We start from the raw sequence: 23,435 nt of genomic DNA on the forward strand, positions 1-23,435 counted from the left end.
TAACTCTTCCTCGCAGGGGTATAGGACAAGTTAGAGTGTCAGGAATCCTAACTGAGGAGAGGATGGGAGGTACGGAGACTACATTTCTATTATTTACAGATTAGCCCAGCCTAGTGAATCTGCCAGCTCAGCGGAGATGACCCAAGGCATTATGGAGGGCAAGTTGCTGACCCAGAGAAGGGTGAGTGCAGCGAGGTGCTACCACTAACCAAAACACAAACATGGGTAAATAAAATAGAATCCCAGTTCCGGTGACTGAATGACACTTAGGAATGGCCCTTCATCCCCTCCTCGCCCCAGCCTCCCAGCCTAACCACCACTGCTTTAGAACACCCCTGACATTTCACATTAGAATATGGTCTTGGCAGCAAGGGGCAGGGAAAGCCGGTGATCTCCAAGAGTCCCCATCTGAGGTCTAGCTGAGCCGCCTCTGGCTTTGGGACAGCAAATCTAAGTACATTTTGGACCTCAGGAACCTGGGGTAAGAGTCTTTCTCCATGAGGCTGTGTACTTTTCCCTGGGCTTGGTCAAAGCAAGTCAGGGATGGCTCTTGCATGTTCTTCCTCGTGGCCTCTCGAGTCTGGAAGTCTATGTTTACCTGGAGACACAAACAGACAGCATGGTCACGGGCTCTCAAGGGCCAAGGCGCCTGGCAGCTGGTCCTAATTATGTAATAATCAATGGCAGCAGCTGATAGATATAAGGCTAATCAGGCTTTTCAAACTGGTTTCAGGGAGGTCATCCCTTCTGATTCTAGAAAGAATCCTATGAGGTCTGAAGGCCAGATATTCTTCATCCCAATTTATAGATAAAAGAGATACTAAAAAACTGTTCTAAAGTAATATGGGAAGTCAGTAACAAAGCCAAGGCAAAACCCCAATTCACTTAACTCTTAATCCAGAGGCCTTTGCAATGTCAAAGGGTTAGACTAGAGACAAGTATTAATGCCGGTTCCCTAAAGTAAGTTTGCCCTCTTGTCCTTTCTTAACTACTATGAAAACAAATGCTCCAGGCAGAGAGACTGTGGTTAGAATGCACATCTCTGTTCCAAGCAGCATTATAAGAAGCCGACAGCATCCTGGCCACTGGCCAAAGGCCTCCTGCAGCCCAAGTCAAAGCACAACTGAAGAGTTCTAGGTATGTAATGCACCTAAACTCATTGACAACAAATGCTTTTCTTCTATAAAACCCTCCCAAGTAAATTTATCTTTTATATATCAAAATAGCAGTACATTGAATTCATTGTCTTATTATAAGTAATTATAAGAAGTTATGGTAAAATAATATAAATGACTGTAATTAATAAGCATTGACAAATACTCAGTAGGTCCTTTATCCCTGATACCTACAGTAGGCCTGAAAGGAAGGTGATATTAGGTCCTTTTATATTCGGGAAAATGTGACTCAGAGAGGCTAGGTAACTTAACTAAGATCACACAGCTAGTAAGTGGTAGAGCTGAAATTGGAACAAGATTCCAAAGTGGATGCTCATTCTATTAAGCCATGATGCTTTCCACTAGGAAAACCTCACATGGATTCAGTGGTGTCTCTCCTTGTAGAATCTCTAGAGAAACACAGTTCCCGCAGGCAATGTTTAACTGGCAGACAGCTAAAGCACTCCTACTAGAGCTCCTTTATACAAGCACTTGGCTCCGCTCTTAAAATGATCCCCCCCATTCATCAAGAGCCAGTGAGCTCACTTCAAAAGAAAGTCCCCCTCATGCCTGGCTCAAACCTCCATGAGAAGGGAGGTATGAGCCAGGAGCTATGGATAGAGGCCTGACAAGAGCTTGCCACTGCCAACACACCTCCCTCGGAGCCTGCACATCCACAAACTCCTCAAAAATCCTATGCGCCTTGGAGACCAGTTTTGCAGTTGACCTGGTCTTCTTGAACTCCTCACAGGCCAACCAGAATTCCAGGTTCTCCTCGCTGAACTCCGTCTTCAAGAAGGCGAGAAACGCAGCCACCCCATCTGTGGATGTGGAGGGAGGTGGAAAGGAAGAGAGATAGGAAGAAGCTTAGGCACAAGAACTGCAGAAGAAAGAAAGAAATAAAGGCAGTAATAATGTCAGAGTGGCTTTGACTAATCCCCACTGCTCCTCCATAACCTCTTGAAGACTTTCTGCCCTTAGACATGCAGATAATCTCAGAGGCAACAGTGATATTAAGGAAAAATGCTTAGGAAACCACAGTAATCATGACTATGGGAGCGCCTGGTCACTTCCAATCAGCCGTCAGTGGTCACTGCCTGACCCCCTAATGCAGAGTCGGCTGCCCCCTGGGTCTACTGGTGAGCCTGTGTTTCTAATGGGGCCAAAGTAATGCATGTAATCCATTCCTTACCCTAATACAAGTCAACCACCCTGGAAAAAAAAAACCCAATCTATTATTAAATGAACTAGAGGGAGGTGTGAATTCCTCAGGGCAATTCCTTCACTGTGACCAGAGTCATGTCTGAAGGTGAACACACACTGAAATTCAGCTGGTAATGCCCTTCTAGTACATGCACAGGGTTCCCAGCCTCCTTTAAAAAACCTCTGAGGCCATGTATTTTAATGGTTTACAACATAGTTCATTTATTTCAAAAGACCTTGCCTATCAAATTATGTGTTTTAATTAAGATTAATTATATTTTTTGTTCTACATGACTTAATGAATATACCCTTTCACTTTTATTCAAACACAGCCTCCAATCAGAATAAGAGGTGCAGGGTTACCACACAGATTTGGAGAAGAAAATAGCATTCATTGATAGTCTATGAATTCAGTTAATGTTTTCATTTTAAAATATTTTAATGAATTACTTCAACCCTTACCACACTCTCCTTTAAATGAATAACAATGATAACTTTCTGCAAGCTATCCTACAGCAGCCTGGCCACTGGCAGCCCAAAGACCTTCCCTCAGGGAAAGGGCAGGCACCACCTAGAATAAAGTCATTTCACTATTAAAAATGGCTCTCGTGCCCTAGCTGGCTTGGCTCAGTGGATAAAGCGTTAGCCTGCGGACTGAAGGGTCCCGGGTTCAATTCCGGCCAAGGGCGCATGCCTGGGTTGCAGGCTTGATCCCTAGTAGGGGGTGTGCAGGAGGCAGCCGATCAATGATTCTCTCTCATCATTGATGTTTCTATCTCTCTTTCTCTCTTCCTCTCTGAAATCAACACAAGATTTTTTTAAAAATGGCTCTCACTATAATGGTTTACTTCCTTTCTAAAATTCATTAGGAGGACAATATGTGAGCAGTTCTTAATTCTGGGTGATGGGATGCCCTGCTCCAGGATCTGAGGTCCACCAACACGTGCCAGAACAGTGCGCTGGATTATTTGATGGATTGGCAGCGCTACGCTGTTGATGTATTTGAATGTTTGCTTTTACTTTTCTGGAACATTTTTATTTCTCCTAATTAAAAAGCCACTGTCTTTCAATATAGACTGATGCTAGAACAATGGCCATAAAATCCAAGATTTTTCAATGAAAGAGCCCCCAACTTGAGAGGAAAAAAAAGGGTTTTGATGGGACTCCCAAAGCTAAATTTGAAATCATAAATAAATCTAAATTTGGAGGTATGAGCTGAAAGTGTCTAACAAAACTAGACGTGGCCATGAACTCATCATGCAAGCCAAGACATTTCTGAGTAAAAGGGGGGTACTTCTGCTAATCACATGGGGAGACTGGGCATAAACCATGACCCCCACAGGCAAAAACCAGGACTTCTAGTCACCTTATCTCTTCGACATAGAAAATGGAGAAAGCAGAAAATGATGCAAGCTTGTTTTCCCATTAGAAAGGATGGAAATAAGCTTGTTCCTGTGCAGGGAAAGGAGGAGAAGAGTAACATCGTCTAGACTCAAATAAGAGCGCTGCTCTGGATCCCACCCAACCTCATTCCTATATCGGTTTGAAACCCTGAGAAGAGGGAGTAGAAACCCCAGGTAAATTGAGAATCAAAGTGACCGTGAAACAGTGAGGTGGCAGTGGTTAGGCAGAGAGGTGGCCTGAGAATCATTCATTCAATTCAACAAACTTTTTCAAACTACTAATGTACAACTACATACTGTGCGAAGTCTTGGGATACCTCAGAAAACAAATTTAAAAATCTCTGCCCGTAAGATCCCTTGTGATGCTCTCTTTGCTACCCGCATCTCCTCCAAGTTCTCCCAGGGGAGGTCCAGAAGCATCCACAGGCTCCAAAGAACTCGAACTTGAGAGCTAGACCGCCTAGGCCAGGAGAGGGCCACCACTCCGAGGCCACAGCTGGATGAAAGCCTCTGAGGAGACAGTGCCCGAGACAGCCAAGGTGGCCTCTGAGTGGGACCAGTCCACACGTGACAAGAGCCATGGACACTCTCAGGGAGGACCTGCTGCCTCTCCACTGTAGTCAGGGAGTGGAACGGAGAGGCTTGGGGGGGGGGGAGGACCCTAAAACACGATGCATTTATCTAACAGAGCTAATGCAAAGTGACTTAGAGGAGGAACGTGGAAGAGAGCCTGTTGGGAAAGCTCAAGTTTATTGTTTGCGTTAGATTTTGTTTTGCTTTTCATCAAACAAAAACGGGTGTTTGTGAGCAAGCCGAGTCTAGTTACAGAGAAAGAAAGAAAATTACCATTCTGCCTCCATCAACGGTATTGGGTGAAGATAACCCAGCTGAGGAAACTGGCCTTATGCTACACGAGGAAAAGACGTTATCTCTTTTCATCTAAGCCTCAGCTTTGCTGGGTCTTCGTGTGAATTAAAGAGAGAACACCTGCAACGCTCTCTCAGAGATGTTGCTTTACTTCTTTCCATCTTGTGGGTGAGGAAACGGATGCCTAGAGAATTGGCTTGCACAGAGAGAAACTTCACTGAACAATGGACATGAGAAGGGGTGGAAAGCCTCCGAGGCTGCGGGACCCCGGCCGCTTCCCCAGAGCAGATGGCCTCAGAGGGCTTCTGAGTACAGACCGCTGGTCCCCCACCTCGCCCACCTTTCCTGCCTATGTGGCCTGGCAAAGGAATTGTATGGAACCAGAGCCAGCGGGGTTTCTTCTTCCCACCTGCATCCTTTCCTCCCCTCTACCACCTCCCATCACTTCTCAGCAAGGTTTTTCTCTGGTCTTCTCCCTGACCCCTCAGCATCTTTTCCTGGCCCATTTCTTCTCCTTCTGTCCTCTGTCCCTTTCACTGTTTTTTTTTCCCATCGTTCCCTTTCTCTCCACAAGGACCCTCCCCTTCTGCTTGCCCAGGCACTGCAATTGGTTTAAAATGCAGGATGCTGGTTTATCTCTGAAAGGCTCATGGGCATGTATAGGCACTCTCAGTGTGACCTGCATTTGTTAGCTGTGCAAGGGCTCCATGCACTCCACTCTGTGCACGCCAGATGCTGCTTTCCACCCACCCCCCACCCAAGGAACCAGAGCCTCCTCCGCCATCCCACAGATTCCAGGCAGCTGGACAGAGTGACTTCTCTCTGATCCCTGAGGCTGTTCTCCCTGGGATCGTGTCCGGACACACACTAGCTAGTGTGACTTTGGGCAAGATGCCAGCCTCTCCGGGCCTCAGTTCTTTCATCAGTGAAATGCAGACCCTAGCCCAGGCTAGTGTGTTTCAGTTGATAGGGCATCGTCCTGTGCACCAGGAGGTTGCCGGTTTGATTCCCAGTCAAGGGCACATGCCTGGGTTGAAGACTGGATCCCTGGTTAGGGGACCTATAGGAGGCAGCACATAGATGTTTCTCTCTCTCTCTCCCTCTCTAAAAATCAATAAATAATTTTTTTAAAAATGCAGACCCTAACATCACTGCCCCAGGGGTCTGTGGGGATGATCACATAATACATGTAAACAGCACGCAGAGCCTGACACTCAGATCACAAATGTTCCCTCCATGTTTGTGATCATTATGCCTACACTTCGGTGCTCTAAGGCACCATCACACAGAACACAACATGCCTAATACCAAAAAATAATCCTGGGCAATTAAAGGTGTTGGGTGGTGAACAGTTCACGAAACTGAGAGAAACATGAGGATCTGCCTTTTTTTTTTTCTTCATTTCTTTTTTTTTTTTTTTTTCACTTCCCTTTGGTTTTCTTTGTAGGGTCCTCTAAGAAGCCCAGGCGCTAAGAACATTACACGTTTTTGAGATTGGTGTGTAAGGCTCATGTCCAGAATTCCTGGAACACTGAGCAGAATATTGGCATCCTCCGGAGCAGGCCCAGGCTCTCCAAGAACACATCCCGTGGCCGCACACGCTGCCTGCTGCCGGCCTACTCTCCCTGGTTCTCTGATGCGGGATGCTTACATAAGAAGGGAAACTGGGTCACTGTGAATGAGCGGTGCAGCTGGTGCAGCCGGGAGGTTGGCTTGGGTAACAGTTCAAGGTCCAGGAGCCCTGATTGAGCTGGCATCGGGGGGTAGGCTTAAGCCTAGCTCGGTTCCCAGGCCTGGAAAATTACAAGATCACAAGCAATTTTTTTTTTTTTTGGTTGAGCTTTCTGTTTACCAAAGTGCAGTCCCAAAGACCAGAGTCCTCTCGCATCCCTGATCAATTGGAAAAAATAAACTGGTGAGTGGGTTCCAACGTCAGGCAGAGAATAGGAGAGGAAAACACATTTATTTATAAAATCCAAGATACATGTACTAATGGTGAAGTCAAAACCACTTTCATTCCGGACCAAGTTCTCTAATTTGAAATTTGTGATAAGAATAGCATCATGCGTGTTTGTTTTTAAACAACTAGGGCTAAACAAGATTTAGGTAAGGGCATTATTTCAAGGGCAAACTATTTCCAGTTACTGCCATTTATTAGCAAGCGATTGGTATGCTAATTATACTTCAGTCTTGTAACATAATTTCCTTCAATGATCTCTACTTTGTTAGGGTATATATAGCAAGATGACATATTATAATAGTAATAGGACAGGATGGTTGTTAGAACCTTTAGCCAGAAAGGACATGAGAGATTCTAAGACCAAGCCTTATGCTGGACACAAGGAGATGGCGAAGCTCTGAGGTTGCTTGGGCCCTTATTCCTAGAACGTAGTAGCAGAGTAAGAACAGTCTGGGCCTCACAACTCCTATTCCAAAGTTCTTTCCTCGTTTATCAACCAGCAGCTGAGTCAAGTGACAAAATAACAGGCCAGAGCCTGTATCTCCAACTACTATAAGGAACAAGCCAGGAGTCTTCTATTCAAGGGGAGACAAATGTCCCTGACACATTGAAAGGTTGGCACTCACAAGTGACTGTTGATGCAAGAGAACTTTTCTAAAACCCCATGTACACCACAGCCTGAAAGACTTCAAAATTGAAGTGTCCAAGAAAATTTGCCTAGTTGGTTTGATCTGTAGGAAAACAACAGGGATTCATCAGATTCACCTACTGGGCTTTTTTAACAACTACATCCCTAGAGGGACCCTCTCACATACATGGAGGCGAAATTGAGGCGGGATGAGGCAGGGATGCCAAAACTTCATGAGGCAAAGAGCGGGAGGTATTATGGAATTTGAATAAGCCCACCTGTGATTCTAATTCAGCCCCACCCCACCTGTGCTGCTCAACCTCAACCTCAAGCTGCCTGAATCTGACACCATCTCTAGTATATAGGAGGCATGAAATGCACGCTTTCTCAATGAGATTAATGTGTTATAACAAAAATAATTAAAGTAGTTATCCCTTATGGAACCCCTCTATGCGAAAGTCATCATGCTTAGCATTTCATGATCATGATCACATTTTTTTAAATTTATTTTATTTTTTAAAATTTATTTTTATTGATTTCAGAGAGGAAGGAAGAGGGAGAGAGAGACAGAAACATCCACGATGAGAGAGAATCATGGATCAGCCACCTCCCACAAGTCCCCCACCAGGGATCGAGCCCACAACCCAGGCATGTGCCCCTGACCAGAATTGAACCCGGGACCCTTCAGTTTTGCTATCCACTGAGCCAAACCGGCCAGGGCCATGATCACATTTAATTCTCACAACACATCTACAAGCTAAGTCTTATGATTCCCTGTTGACAGATGAGGACAGTGAGGTTTACAGAGGTGTCATAATTTGCCAAAGGTCACACGGCTGGTCAATGACAGAATGGGTATTGGAGGCCTGCCCAACTGTTTTCATTCGAACCTTTTCAACCAGCTTTGGACAGGTGCCTTATATAAGCCGGCCACTCCTAAAAAAGGCTAAATGCAGCCACCTCTCTGGGTGCAAGTCAAAGTTACAGCAATGTAGAGAGGAGGAGGAGAAGTCTCCCCTTCACCTCTCTCCACATATCTCTAACCGTTATCCCCACTTTACCTAGAAAGCGCACCTGCCATATTTGTTTAGTTACTGTGAACAGCCTGCACCATACCTGCTGCAAATGTGGATCTGCAATGCACAGATGACGTACCATCAAAGGATGTGCTGCCTGAGAACTTGGGAACGCTACGACATAGTGGGTAGTGTGTTTCTTGGAAAGCACAGACCACCTGGCCCACCAAGATGCGCCAGATTCACGGTTGTACCTACTCGCGTTTCAGAGCGGTGCTTCTCAAGCTTTGGTGGGCACAGGCATTCCTGGAGGGCTCGGGGGAAAACAGATTGCCGCCCCTCCCGCCCTGCCAGAGATTCTGATTCAGCAGAGCTGAGACACAACCCAAGAATTTTGGTTTCTCCCCAGCCCCCGGCAGCTGCTGGGACTGCCTTCCTTGGATCACACTTTGAGTTACACCGTTTGTTCTAGAACCTTTGATTTGGAGTGGTATGTGGGGAGGGCTGTGCAGCAAATGGAAACCTCATTGCTGAGCTGTAGATTCTAGAGCTAAAGACCATTTGGGTGGATAATTAAGAAATTTCATGAGCTGGTAATATTCGTGTTTGTTTGTTTGTTTTCTGCTTAGTTGCTGTGTGACCCAATCAAGTCATTACATTTTTCTATATTTCAACCGTTATCCCTAAGGAGGCTAATTTTTAAAAACAAAATGCTTCTTTATTGGTCTCCCTTTCTCAGAGACGGATGCCAACTCTGCAAACACAAAAGAGCTTTCAATCGTGCTATTCCATTAGCCATGCCTTCCCTAGGCCTGGTGGGGACAGGTCAGCATCGACCCTCCACGCTCCGTGCAAACAATAAAACAAACCTAAGGACCAAAGAGATGCCCAGGGTGAGGGCTCTGTCATCCAGGTGTGGGATCAGGCTGAAAGAGGTGAGAGGAAAGGGGAAGGAACCCTGTCTACACCTTCACCTTAAAAGTGAAATGAATCCAACTTTTACGTCCAAGAAACAAAGGAAGGAGGTAGTGAGGGATGGGGGAAGGAAGAAGAGAATGTGAGGAAGGAAGGAAGGAAGGAAGGAAGGAAGGAAGGAAGGAAGGAAGGAAGGGAGGGAGGAAGGGAGGAAGGGAGGGCTGATTTGGAGATAAGGACTGAATGTCCCACTAAAACAGGGGTGGGGAAACTTTTTTCTGCCAAGGGCCATTTGGATATTTATAACATCATTAGCAGGCCATACAAAATTATCAACTTAAAAATTAGCCTGCTGTATTTAGTCAAACATTTAATTAACTCACCCCTACTGCCTTGGCAGGGCCAGACCAAATGATTTCTTGAGCCTCATAGGGCCCGCGGGCCAGACATTCCCACCCCTGCACTAAAAGCTGGACAAATTACAAGCATGTGTCTGAACCTCATGAGGAATGAAAGCAGAAGACACCCAGTTTGGGGCCTGCTCTCCAGCAGCCAGTCAGAAAAGATGTCCCACAAGCTGGGAGCCTTCACACTCAGGGTATGAGTTGTAGAAGCAGAAAGGATTCTGGGTGTCTGTGCACGCACACGCTAGCACACACACACACACACACACACACACACACACACACACACACCCTGGGGGTCAGACTACGTGCCCAACTTAGACACCCAGTCTAATTGTCACTGGATGAACAGGAAAATGATGCCAAATTAACACACATTATAAATCCTTCCCTATCTAATGAAGACATCAGCAATTTTAATTTCATTTTTCAGTTGTTAGTTAAAAGAGAGAGAGAGAGAGCACTTAGCAAGTGATTATCTCCCCAACCTCCACGATGCTTCTTCAGCTTCATACTGCACTTGTCAGCAAATGTGATTGGAAATAAAACTGCTCCAAATATTTGCCTCCCAGATTTTTTTTTTTTTTCATTCTCAGATTTAAGAACTAACGGACTTGCTTTTTTAATTCGTTGATTTGAACAGCGGGACCCTGACCGAGAGAGGAGACTTCATAACACAGATGCAGTCACCCCTCTTCTGGTTGCTCGAGACATTTTAGCTTTGAAGCAGTTTTGCATAACCCTGCAGGCAGCACTGATTCCAACCACCTGCCTAGGGTGACTAGTTATTGCCGAGCCTCGATGGTTACTGCAGACGGCATCCTAGATCCAGGTGGGCAGGCCTGAATCCAGCCTCTGAGACATCCTACTCCAGATCCTTCACTGTAGAAATGAGAAAACAGGTTTTCCGAGGATTCTGCCAAGGCTGCCCAGCTGTTGAGTAGCAGGGCTGGGTCAAAATCTGACTACCAGCCAAGTTCTTCCTAACCGTACGGAAGTATGTTCCCTGGTTAAATGGAAGCAATGCTCTAAACTAAAAGCAGCCCTTTGCTCCCCAAAGTGAGGACTTCTAATATGAACAAGATGGACTTTAAGAGGGGCACTGAATGTCAGGGTCCTATCTGCAATCTTGAGGCCCCCCCCCCCCCGCATCTGCAGTCAGCACACTGTATTATTTCTTGTGTTGAGGGAATGCATGCCTGTTTTCTCAGAAAGTGGCATTCTCCACCAGGCAGGGACTGTTCTATTCATCAGCCAACCAGCTGTGTGGCATAGATTTTGTACGCAGTGAACACTCAAATGCACCTTTTGTGAAACAAATGACTGCCCAAAATACCCAGCAAAGCAGGGATGGCAGAGACGCTCTGGAGACTGAGCATGGGAACAACAATAATTATTTGAATTTTTCTGAAATAGAAAACTTAGGAGGGACAGCTGCCAAGATGTGGAGAATTGCCAGAGAGTAGGTTCTAGATTAATACACAGTTTTCTGGAGCCCAGTCATTCAGCGATTTTCCTTTCTTTACTTTTTTAGGACATTTTGTTGTCTTAATTGAAAGCCCTGTACACCTCTGATCAACTGCTATCCCTCCTAAGGGACCAGCGCACACTCAATCCCTTTGGAAAAGCCTAATCAGCCCTAATTGAGTCACAATACTAACCCAAATTAGTCAGACTTGGAGACAGTTGTCAGGGCTCTTCAAGGCAACCTGGGCTCCGACTCCTCCACCGCCTTCACGGGGAGTTAAGTGTTCAAGTTCTAAAACCTTAAAATGCTGCCAGTGACCCCTGCACAGAGGCCCCTTTCTTCTTAAAGGCATTCACTCCATTGGCTTTTTATTTCCATACTAAACAGAAATAAAAACAGAACGTCGGACTCCAGGAAGGATCACAGAACGTCACAGTCCAAAGCCCATTGCCATAGTAGCTTTCCAAAGAAGCAATCTGGCATCAGCCTCTAGCCCCATCTCAGAAAAGTGTCATTGAATTCCTGGAAACCAAAAGCATCCCGACAATAGCAGAACCAATTGTCTTCAGGTCTAAGAGTCACTAAATCAAACCAAATCAAACCTCTTGAATCTCCAGCTCTTGCCACTGCAGCAACCCCAAAATACCCGAAGCTTCCAGCCACTCAGTTTACACCCAAACTCTGTCTCTAATGACTCAATTGGCAGCAGCCTTGCAACCTTATTCTCACATTTATTTTGCATTTGATAATTAAAAGCATCATGTTTAAAAACACCATATTCTTACAGAACACCTTGGAGTTGAAAACCCAAAATTATCCAAAGGTGTCCTCCTCTGAAGATTCTCATATCTGGGTGACGGGTAGCACACAGGTATTTCTAGCCCCATTTTAGAATGAGGAAACAGCCTCAGGGACTTGAACTGAGTGAGTCAGTCATGAATCCGAAATAGAAGCGAGACTTCAAGATGACCTTGAGTCAAATCCAACCCATAAAGGTGTAAATTGATAGTGACACTCTTGTAGTCCAATGTGCCTCCAGAAAGTAAGTCAAGAATGGCCTCATAAAAAAAAAAAAAAAAACACAAGCGTTACTGTCAAATCTTAAGTATTATCCTACATATGCCATTACTTTAGCAAATTCACCACATAAGCTTCTGTTTGGGGCTGTAGCCATATGCTATATATGCTGTAGTATGCTGCTTTATTTTCCTTCCTCAGTATAATCCCTAGAACACTAAAATGACGATCTCACAAAGTTACTTGCCACAATATGTGCTTCTCGTTAGATTTCACATTTCATTTTAAAATCTATTCAGAAGCATCTATAATAATAAAAGTGTAATATGCTAATTAGACCGGACAGCCAAACGACCTTCTGGATGTCCTTCCAGACGAAGCCGGGGCTGCAAGGGCCGAGGCAAGCCGCTGCAGCTGTGAGGGCCAAGCCCCTTGCACGAATTTTGTGCATCAGGCCTCTAGTTTGTTAATCAGCATTCGGATCATGGACACAGGCAGAGAAAACCACTTACCCACTTAAAAGCAAAATCACTTGTAAAGACATCTTTTGAAGACCGAGGGACTCCATCAGGGCCACTCAACCATCTAGTGCAGGGGTCCTCAAACTTTTTAAACAGGGGGCCAGTTCGCTGTCCCTCAGACCGTTGGAGGGCCGGACTATAGTTTAAAAAAAAACTATGAACAAATTCCTATGCACACTGCACATATCTTATTTTGAAGTAAAAAAAGAAAATGGCAAAAACACCCGCATGTGGCCCGCGGGCGGTAGTTTGAGGACGCCTGATCTGGTGGCTGAGCCGGGTCAAAACTGAGAAGATAGGTTTGACTACCAACCAATGCTCTTCACGTCGCTATACAAAACCGTGTTCCCCAATCCACTGGAAACAATTCTCTAAAAGCAGTCCTTCTGCTCCCAGACCCACCGGGACTTCTAATGGTGACAAGACACATGGAAGAGGAGCACCAGCTGTCCGTGCGAAACCATTTCTCTTCAAAAGACCCTTCGCTCTCCCACGCCCGTGTATTTAAGGCCACTAGGATTTTAAAGCCTAGTGGACTCGGACTTGTTTACAGTGAGAAAAGAGCCAGGACTGAAAAGTGTGGCCAACGTCAAGGTTCCCTTCCCACAACTATGTCTGCCTTTGTGAGAAACACAAGGCTTAAAAGAGGAGGAAATGGGGGAAAGGAAGTGTGTTCTAGTTAGACTTGCACCCAGTCAGAAACCGAGGGGCATAATGCAGCTGGGGTAGTAAACCCCCCAAAATAAAAAGCAACGAGAAAAAAACCTGCCAACTCCAGCGAACGACAAAATGCACAGGATATGCATTTGACGAAAGTAACCCAAGGCTCTCCAGTGGACCGGGGGAAGAGGGGTACGAGGGGGGGTGGGGGGCTCATGTCATCTTATAAATGAGATCTGGAATGGAACTGAGTCTCTCTCGTTCCTGTTGGACCATCATTCCAACTCCCTAAGGTCACATTTTTCTTGCTAAACCTGCTGAGAACACAAAGGCATCTTAGGACCTTACTTTCAACCCAGAAAACAGAAAAGAAGGCCCTCTTTCCACTGCATGTAAATTATGTTTTGTGATCCATATGCCCTTCCAGACAGGAGGCTCTGAGGGCAGGGGCTGGAGCTGCACAGCCCCTGCCTGATGCATGGTAGGCAGCACGTTTTAATAAATGGATGACTTGCCCAGACAGGGCGAAACCTGAGTTCTACTCACACTTATGAGAGAGAAGCACGTCAAAGGAATCGGCCCACCTGGTGGCTTCTTCTGTGGAAAGTCTCCTAGAAAAGAAAAACCATCTCTCTTGACTATTTTTGAAATGACCTTCTCGCTTTTAGCCACCACTGAGATTTGCCAGCAGAACAGATCGGAACAGCGCAGGGCAAATGAAGACCCATACCTGGATTCCTGAAATTCTGTCACTGTAATTTGTGACCTTCTTAAGAAATGGATGCAAAAAATCTCGGGATTGGCATTCTGGGAATTTAGTATAATCGGCTCTCAGTCAAAGAACAAAGCTAAGCAATTGCGTGATTTAAAAATGTCAAGATCACCATGGAAAGAAACTGGTCTTGGGAGTTAGAAAACTTAGGCTGAGCTCCTGACTCCCTCTCTGTCACCCTAGTTTCTTCACCTCTGTAAGGGGGACAATGACGCCCATCATGGGACCCTAGGAGGGTTAAATGAGGTGACATCTGTGACATCATTTAACTCTGGGCCTGCACAGTAGAGGCACTGAATCCAGATTATCTCAACCTAAGCAGATTTTTCAAATAGATTGGAGTGTTCATTTCCAAATTGAGAGCTCAGATTGACAACTAAGTAGGACCAAGAAATACCCTCCACGGCAGCTTTAGAAAAGTGGTGGTTAAAATGATTTTCTGAAAAGGGAAAGGAGTGAAAAGGTATACTAAGTGATACATTAGGAAAGGATAATAACCATTCTGTCATTCACATTCAGGTGTATAAAAGGAGCTGCCAAGAGGCAGGAATGTATTGTCCCTTGGTTCATCTGGCCAACAACTCACTAGAGAAGAACGGGTTCTGTGGCCACACAGTGGGAGCCCCACGCTGGGCACCCGGGACACCAGGTGGCCATACTACTCACTTCAGAGCACGGTTGGGCTTGTCAGGAAGAATCGCTGTGAAATCGCTACACGAGTCTGACTTGTGAGACAGGCATCCCAGTCGAGTCCTCATCCCTTTGTTCCTGCAACAAGAAGGGCCTGGCCTGTCATGACAAGAGCTGTCAGCTCCATAAAGGGCCCCTGGAGCCGTTGCTGCAAAAGCCAGCGCTACCTCCCCGACCCTACCCTGCCCCCAGGGGCCCCTGAAGATTTCTCCATCAGGAGGAGAAACACCTAGAAGATCAAGGGATATACGCACTCCCTATCTCGACGACAGGAATAGCAATAGGTACCCTGCCCCGAGAGGCCTAGCTTTTTAGAGCTGACATGCAAGTTGATGGTAAGTCAATGAAGGGCGTTAGCTGGGAAGAATTTCTAAATTAGGATTCCCTGCAGGGAAAGGAAATAACAGTGATGACAAAATAACAAACCACATCTTGCTCTCCATTAGGAGGGCGAAGCAGTAGCCGCCACAGCTCCTGACTGCAAAGGCCCCAGAGCAGCACCCCCACAGAGGGAAGGGTTGAGCAGGAATGCATCTCACAGGGTCTCAGAGCACAAAGCTTGGGGTGCCCAAGCAGGTCAAGTGGGACTCGGGTTCCCCCTCTCATCCCACAAACCTGGGGATATACACGAATGGCTACAGACCAGCAAGGGCCATGCCTGCCGGTGAGAGGAAGGGAGGTTGGAATACTCAGCCATGGAGAACCAGTGTCCCCTTTGTCAGTTCTCTTCTCTGCTTAACTAAGCTTGCCTATTTCTGTTTGTATTTTGGCATCTCTCAATCAGCATGCTAAAATTTTAACATGTTTAGAATCTTCATACATTTTATTTTCCTAAGGTCCAGACACTTTATGATAGTTATCTATTGTGGAGAATGCAATGAGAAATTATGTCCATGTCTCTTTCTGATTCCCATCATTAACCCCGTTTACCTTCAACCAGAGATTAGCCCTGGAAGATGCCTGCTTGTGTAAATAAAGTTTTATTAGAACACAACAACTCCCATCTGTTTACATATTGTGGAACGCTGCTTTAGAGCACAAGGGCAGAGTTGGGTGGTTGCAACACAGACTATCTGGCCCAAAAGCTGAAAATATTTACTCTCTGGCCCTTGACAAAATAGGTTTACTGATGTCTGAACTTTAACCCTGGCCAACTCCTCGCATGGAGGGCAAAGGTAAGTGGCAGGGGTTTGGTATACTAGTAATCAGATCAGGACCACACACTCTAACAATGTGCCCTGGAACCAGTCCTAGGAGATGTTATTCTCCATGTTGAAGGGAAGTCCTTCCTGCCTGATTTTTTCTTCCCTCTTTTTCACAAATCCTGGGCCTCAGCAGAAACATTATAGGTCATCCATTTCCATCTCTTCCTTTCACTTCAAGTGGGATTTTACCCCTAGGGCAAATATGCACAGAAATCTAACAAACACCTACTGGGATGTTATTACACTTGGCAAGCAAGGACAACATTTGTTTTCCACTGCCCATCTCTGAGGAAGGGGTCTTTTAAGGCTGGGACATCCAAGTTCCCAGAAATGTCCACTGTCCTGCAGAAAACTGAGCCTGCACATCCTGTGCTCCCACCTCTCATCTCAGCCAGGTGCATTGTGAAGCCATGGATTTCCTGGCATTCAAAACATCTGCTATAGCGTCTCATGTCCACTCACTCTTACAAATCACAGGCTGCTGTGACACCAGGTCGTGTCCCCAAAAAGCAATTAAGAGGATTTCCAAAAAATGCCAGATCCATGCAAGCCATCTAACAAGAGTTAGCAGGGGCCAGAGTAAAGAGTGCTACTTGTTACCAAGACAACAATGATTCTCCCAATAGTTTGCAAAAATCTTCCACAAATTATTCTTTGTAACAAAATGGTTTTGGTTTTCCATCTTGTCTAGCTGAGACCTCCGTTCTAATCTTTTAGTTCAGTCTGAAATAATAGGAGCAGAAGCAAGAATCAGAGGTTAAAGTTACTTTCAAAAAAAATCTTGCCTGGCCAAGTGGCTCAGTTGGTTGAGCATCCTCCTGTGCACCGAAAGGTTGCCGGTTCAGTTCCCGGTGAGGACACATACCTGCTCGGGGCAGGTGTGGAAGGCAACTGATCGATGTTTCTCTTTCACATCAATGTTTCTCTCTCTCCCTTCCTCTCTCTAAGCATATCCTCGGGTAAGAATTAAAAAAAAAAAATCTAGGCTAGCCCTCATCTTCTTTCCCTGGCCCGGCAACTCATAGAAGTCCCTTGATGGTTCAATACAAGCTCATGCACATTGCATCCTACTGGTCAATGGGAAAGCTTGGTGCTAAGGCAGGTTCTGCTTGCAAGGCCATAACTTTGCAAGAAGCACCCAGGTAAGGACAGCGCAGTCTATACAGGAGGCCTGGGGGGCGGATACAAGCGGCCTACCCCTGGGAGGCTCAAACAGCAGAGCAGGTGGAGAAAGAGCAGAGGGGCAGGGGCAAAAAGACAGGTTGGCATCAGTTACCTGCGTGGCATCAGTAAGGCGGCCATACAGGCACCCGCTTACGGTTAACCCTCGGGCCGGTGTGCAGGGACGTCAGGGCGGGAGATAAGACTGCGGGGCACAGGGATTTACCCTTGCACGTCCTCTCACCTAAAATCAAAGAATCCGCTGTAAGAGGGGGTCGCCCTCTCTTCTCTGACTGTGCTAGAAATCCTTTCTGATGGCCTTATGCCAACTGAATACCTCCCCACTCACACCCCGTTCCCCACAAACTTCTACTTGTCCTGAGACAGGGAGACGAACCAAGGATGGACGAGAAAAAAATTGTTGGGTGGGTTCACATGGCTGCCTGTTGGTCAGGAGTTTCCATCTCCCTCACTATTGGCCATCAACAGTAAAGTGGGGCACGTGCCCCAGGGGAGGGAGGCATGGGCTTGGCGAGCCAAAAATTACTGTTTTCTTTGTGTTACTTGGGTGGGATCCTGTGACCAGCCAGCCAGGGGGGAGGGGCGTATTGGGGTGGCGGGGGACAGCACTTGCTCCAGAAACATTCCATTGGCTACTGCTCTGATTCTCACCTCCCTCCAACCTGTCCCAGAGGTGAGAGTGTGGGAGCCTTGGGAGGGCGTGAGCGGGAGGAAGGTTGGGTAACTCCAGGGGAAGTCTGGCAGGCACTGTCACCGCACAGGCTTACTCCTTTGCAGGGATCCCAGACACAGGCTGAAGAGATGAATACCCAAGTCACTCCTCCTCCCTCCTATGGAAGCTGCCTGGCCCACCTCAGCCCCCCGACTGGCCCGTCCCCGACCTGAAGCAGGAGGACATCAGGGAAAGGGGACAGAGGTGGAGGGCTGATTGACGGATAATCTCGCTCTCCTGAGGGTCCCATTCTCGGGGCTTCAAGCCCTTTGTTCCCACGGAAGAGAACTGGTAGGAAGAAACGTGTGAAGACAGCAGTCTATCCGTAAAGGGGTCCCCTGGGGAACTCTGACACCAAACACAGAATCCATTTTAAAAGAAACCTCATTTAGATAGATAAGGCCCTTCTGAAATCCACTTAAATTCTTTTGCTGCTACCAGGAACACTTCACAGACTTTTTAAAATACCCTTTTGAATAATACCACAATTAATAAAATAACAAGATTGCTTTGTTAAAAAAAAAAAAATATTTTTTTTTTTTTAAGGCTCATCCCCAGGATATGACAGGAGCTGTGTTCCCTGACAGCAGGGACAGTTCCTTAATCCTGATTCTAACCGTGCGTACACCTGCTTGCTCGGAAGTCAGGAGATCGAAGGCTTTCCTAGCTGTCAGGATCTCTAGAAATCATTGTTCTGGGCATCTAAGCCTCATTTTCTCTGGATTGTGGGATATAGCCACAGAGGAGGGGGAAGCCCAGGCTAGGGGCCTTCACGACCCTGGAGCTAAGCAGAACCAGGCACTCCCACCCCCACACACACAGCAGGCAAGGTCGTTTGGGGCAAGTATCCCCAGGCCTCCTGTCACTGCCTTGTCACCCTTCCCATTCCCACTGCTAGCCCACACCGGCTTACTGGAGCTGCTTAGATGCCTCCTCCCTCTCTTCCACATCCAGCAGTGCCCACCAGTGCCTCAGACCCTCCACCGCCCCTTCCATGAGCTCAGCCTTGGAGCCCATTGAATGAGGACCTGCAAGGTTCTCTAACCCCAGCTTCCCCATTCACCCCAGCACCTCGGGGCTCTTATCCCATTTGGCCCTTGACTTTGGGGCGGGGGGACAGAGTTTGCGGTTACCCAGAGCCTAGGAAAACCAACAGTGTGATTACACCCACAGTTCATGTGCCCTCCGAGGTGGACACCAAGTTACAGGTGACTCTATTGAATGGGTCAAAATGGAAACAGAGGATGCTCAATGGGAAAAAAAAAAAAAAAAGGAGGTTAAAAGCAAAGAGCAAAGATTTATAAAGAGGGGAAGAGAGACGAAGCCTCGGTGGAGAGAAAGCAATCAATATGGAGAGGCAGGTTAATTAAATATGGATAATGCAATCAGCCCATGCGGGCACCCAGAGAGGAAAAGGCAAAAGCAATACTCACTGTCTCTGAGCGGTCCTCATGGCCTTCGGGTCTCTGCCAACGGGATGGTCAGAGAGGCTTGTGGGTGAAGGAGCTCTGGGGAGAGAGCAGACCTTTCTTTTAGCAGTTTAGCAGTCAAATCCTTGGCGGGTGAAGGGCATGTGTGCATGCACACGCAGGCACACGCGGGCACGCACACACATCTCCACATGCATGCATGCACAATACACCTCCCACCACTCGAGCCGGGCAGCGAGCAGCCCCGCTGAAATCTCTTCTCCCGGTTTGTCACATCCAATAAATACTGAAGCAGCCTACACCCAGCGGGCGGCGGCTCAGCTCCGGGGCAGAGTCTGCACGCCCATCCTCATTGGCAGGATGCTGGAGGTGCCCCTGAGCGGAGCTCGCCTGGCACTCCTCCCGCACCTTCCTCCTCAGCTTCGCGAAGCTGCTTCCCTGCTTCTTTGGCTGAAGCTCAGGGAGAAGTCCCCACAGCCCAGAGCTGCCTCCCTCTGCACCCAGAGGCTGTGCAGGGGGCAGCGAAGCCGTAGGCATTAACTCTTTCCTGCCGCCAGTGAAACCAAGTGTCCAGGGGGCCCGCTTCTAATGAGCTCTGCTGCCCGCTGAAGGCTGGTCGCCGCCCAGGGAGCCGGGAGCATAAAGACCTGGCCCCAGACAGCTGCTGACAGCAGGAGCCAAGCCGAACCACATCTCCTAATGAGCCAGGAGGAGGGGGCTGTCTCGCTGGGTGTGATGTGATGTGATAAATGCAGAGAGCAAGAAAGCTACGGGGCAGGTCACACATCTAAATTCCACCTCCTTTCTCCCAATTTCTATCCTGCTGCAGTACCGAGCCAAACCACCAAGCCCTGAATTAATTACCCCCTCTGCCACCTCTCAGCTGTCCCCTTACTCGACAGAGGCATTTCTCCACTCCCACCCCTCCCCCGGCCCCCGACGCCCACCACACCACCCCTCACTTCTTAATGAGAAACTTCCACCTCCCCGAACATGTATATTTCCAACTCCGTGCTCCTGTCTCTCACCTGGTTTTTCCCACAGTGGAAATTCACCTCTCTCCCTCATCCATCACCTAGCAACTTCCCCCTACTTGCATATGCTATGGAGTGAGACTTTTCCCTTTGTTCTGCCCATTCTGCGCATTATTCCGATTTTTCTGTCTTCTACATTTTTTTTTCCTTCCAAACCGCCTTACCCACGTGGACCTTCACACTGCCTGTTCAGCTCCGAAGGAGGACTCCCTCTTCCTGCCTGCCCTAGTGCAGTCTTGCTTTGAGTGAGGCCCCTGCCCGGCAGCGCTCAGCATCACCTGGGTAGGTGTTAGACATGCCGAGTCTCAGGCCCCACCCCACACATACAGACTCGGAAACGCTGGGGATGGGGTCCATCCAGCCTCCCAGGTGATTCTGGCACATGCTAACATTTGCGAACCACTGCCTTGGGATAAAGCTCAGATGCTCCTCGTTCCGCTCGAGGTCTCTGGAGCTGGGTCCCCTGCTCCCACTCGGGAACTAGCTCCAAATGCACCCAGCCTTTGCTGCAAGTTGTTCCTGAAACCCGGAAGGCAGCATTGGCTGGAGGCAGCCAAATCTCTGTCGAAAGAGATGGCTTTTTAATAAAGATATCCCATTCCGTTTGCCTAACCTTTTACAGTGTAGGAAGCATTTGTAAGTATTAACAACCCCATGTCATAGTGAGAGAGAGTGTTATTATCCCGGGGTTACAGATGAGAAAACTGAGGCTAGACAGGCGGCACCCCTTTTTCGCAGGGACGCCCCTAAACGGAGCTCAAGGACCAGGACTTGTTCTCTGTGACTCCTGCGGCAGAGCTTTGCCACCACGTCACGCTGGGACCCAGACTTTCCCGGCAGATCTGTTGGTGCATAACCTGCCTTCTCGAAGTGAAATGATAGAAGGAAATCAAAATTCTGATGCTGCCTCCACAGTGACTCATTGTCTCTGTCTGAAAATGTCCACAGTGCCCCTCTGTGAGGTAAAGGGAACTTGGTGTTATAAAGTGAGATGCAAGGGAAACGTTTTCCATCCCTCACGGCCCCTGCCCTGGACCCTGATGCTAGCTGGGACTCAGAATTTAAGTATAAAGAGAATCCCTTCACTCCTGGTACCGTACCGTAAGAAAGAGGTACACAGAACTGGTGATTAAAAGCCCACTGATCGGCACTTCCCTAATCCTAGATAAGTGTATAGCATAAGGGGGACCCATGCATGGGTTCCACGCACATACCTAATGTTTAATGAACACTTACGTGTTAGTCACTGTACCAAACATTTGTGCTTGTGTTATCTTATTTAACTCTCACAACAAACATACAAGGCCAACGGCATCTTTATCATCCCCGCATTACAGATGGACAAACAGAGGCAAGCCATGTATAAGTGGCAGAGCTGGTGTCCTATACCCCACTTCGTGCTCCCAGCCTCAGCTCTGCCCCTCGCTTTAACACAAAGGTAGTGACATGAGCGGACTTCTCCTCTATGAGAAGTCTAAACTGGTGGGATAAAGGCCTCTTTCAGGTCTCAGGCTGGCATCCGGGATTGAAAGGCACCAAGGAGATAGGTCAGGGCTGCAGGTGGGCTCAAGTCTCGAGCAGAGGCTGACCAACCTTAACCAGGCACCAGAATCTTCCATTAGCCTTAGAGCAATAATATAGTCACAGGAAGTCAATAAGCCAGGCCAAATGTTTAAAGAAAGACACAATAATTAATAAAGTTAATTAATAAAAGTGTAAAAGAGAACAGGAATATAAAGAGCAGAAGTTCAGTAGTGTGTGGACATGCAGCGGCCGTGAGTAAAAAGAGAAAACTGAAACTAGTCCAAACTCTTCCCCCGCTCCCCGCCAAATATTTTTATTGATTTCAGAGAAGGGAGAGAGAGAGAGAGAGAGAGAGAGAGAGAGAGAGAGAGAGAGAGAGAGAGAAACATCAATGATGAGAGAGAATCATTGATCGGCTGCCTCCTGCACTCCCCACACCAGGGATCGAGCAGGCAACCCGGCATGTGCCCTGACCAGGAATTGAACCGTGACCTCCTGGTTCACAGGTCAACGCTCCACCACCAAGCCACACCGCCCGGGCCAAACTCTTTTTTTAAATCAAAACACTCCTAAACCCCAAGGAGTAACCACACTGCACCCTAGTTTGAGAAACACAGACCAAGTACGGCCCCCTTTCAGGGGAGGACTCTCTCTTAATCGTCCTTCCTACAGAGCCAGGTGCATAGAGAATTCCAGAGAGGGAATTAAGCTGCACTGAGGGGTAAGCATTCTGGCACGGTCTCCCCTCCTGAAGGAGAGAAACAGAAAAGGCAGGCAGGTTGGAGTGCTAGTGAGAAAGGCATTCACCTACTTGGACTCTGCATCACGGGCTTGGAGCCCCTGCTCAGGAATCCAGAGCTCCAGATCCTTTCCTGGTTGCTGATCCGCATGGTTTTCCCCAGGAAAACAGCCATTACAAGCCCTGCTCTGGCTTCTCAGGCCGCCCGGACTCTCTCTGCTCTTCCCAGTCTACACTTGCCTTCCTGGGAAACCATCCCTTGCAGGCGCCGGCCACTGCTTCTCTCCAGGATCAGGGTTTTGATCCTGCCTCTCTTGAGCTCCAGACCAACTTCCCAGAGGTCTGCTGGACAGCCCTCTCCTCTCAGACTCTGCAGGCACCCCTGCCTCTGAAATGACCACCTTTCCCTCCTAAACCTCCATTCCTGCAGGCTCCCTCTGTGTGTTCATGGCGTCACTCCATCCTAGCCCCTCAGGGTAACAAGCACAGGTACTGGCTTCGTTTCCTCCATATTCCTTTGAAACCTTGTCATTACATCTGTGAACTATTTCTCAACTTCATCCCCTCCCATCCATGGACACTGTCGTGTCAGAGGTTATTTGGCACACAGCACATGCATGGCCTTCCACCCTCCTAAGTAACTGACTTTCCTGCCTGTTTCATCAGCCCCCACAAGCCTTCTGGCACATACACGACCACGAGGTACCCCACTGAACAGATACCATAAAGCAGGTCATCCACACAATCTGATGGGCTCCATTGCAGCTCCTTGTCCTGTCTGATAGTCCAATCATATTGCCTCATTTATCCATCCAATGTCATTGTGCATGCTTGTGCACACATGCGCATGCGCGCGCGCGCACACAAACACACACACACACACACACACACACACACACACGCCCAATTCCTCAGCTGCTCCCTTTGTCCC

The 23,435-nt window shown here is 47.6% G+C and overlaps 1 protein-coding gene across 2 annotated transcripts; it reads right to left on the reverse strand.

Moving 5' to 3' along the window:
* Positions 1 to 415: 415 nt before the first annotated feature.
* RGS8 (regulator of G protein signaling 8) lies at positions 416 to 21,500 on the reverse strand. Of its 2 annotated transcripts, XM_054711882.1 has the most exons (6): positions 21,478 to 21,500; positions 19,211 to 19,267; positions 14,655 to 14,756; positions 13,763 to 13,827; positions 1,809 to 1,975; positions 416 to 598 (listed from the first exon to the last, which is right to left on the reverse strand). In XM_054711882.1, exons 1-6 carry the CDS (start codon positions 21,498 to 21,500, stop codon positions 416 to 418), a joined length of 597 nt encoding a protein of 198 aa, XP_054567857.1. The 2 variants fall into 2 exon arrangements, with proteins under 2 accessions (XP_054567857.1, XP_054567858.1); XM_054711883.1 differs by lacking the exons at positions 19,211 to 19,267; positions 21,478 to 21,500 and adding an exon at positions 17,160 to 17,185.
* Positions 21,501 to 23,435: the final 1,935 nt, after the last annotated feature.

This window comes from Eptesicus fuscus, chromosome 22 (assembly GCF_027574615.1).
Source record: "Eptesicus fuscus isolate TK198812 chromosome 22, DD_ASM_mEF_20220401, whole genome shotgun sequence".
Classification (NCBI taxonomy): Eukaryota; Metazoa; Chordata; class Mammalia; order Chiroptera; family Vespertilionidae; genus Eptesicus; species Eptesicus fuscus.

Excerpts from the sequence above, each read along its gene's own strand:
- RGS8 (XM_054711882.1), bottom strand. The coding sequence starts at position 21,500 with ATGTTTGGTACAGTGACTAACAC. Across the intron at positions 13,828-14,654 it reads AAGCCCAACCGTGCTCTGAA|GAGACTTTCCACAGAAGAAG; the intron begins GTGAGTAGTATG and ends TTTCTTTTCTAG. Across the intron at positions 599-1,808 it reads ATGTGCAGGCTCCGAGGGAG|GTAAACATAGACTTCCAGAC; the intron begins GTGTGTTGGCAG and ends TTGTGTCTCCAG.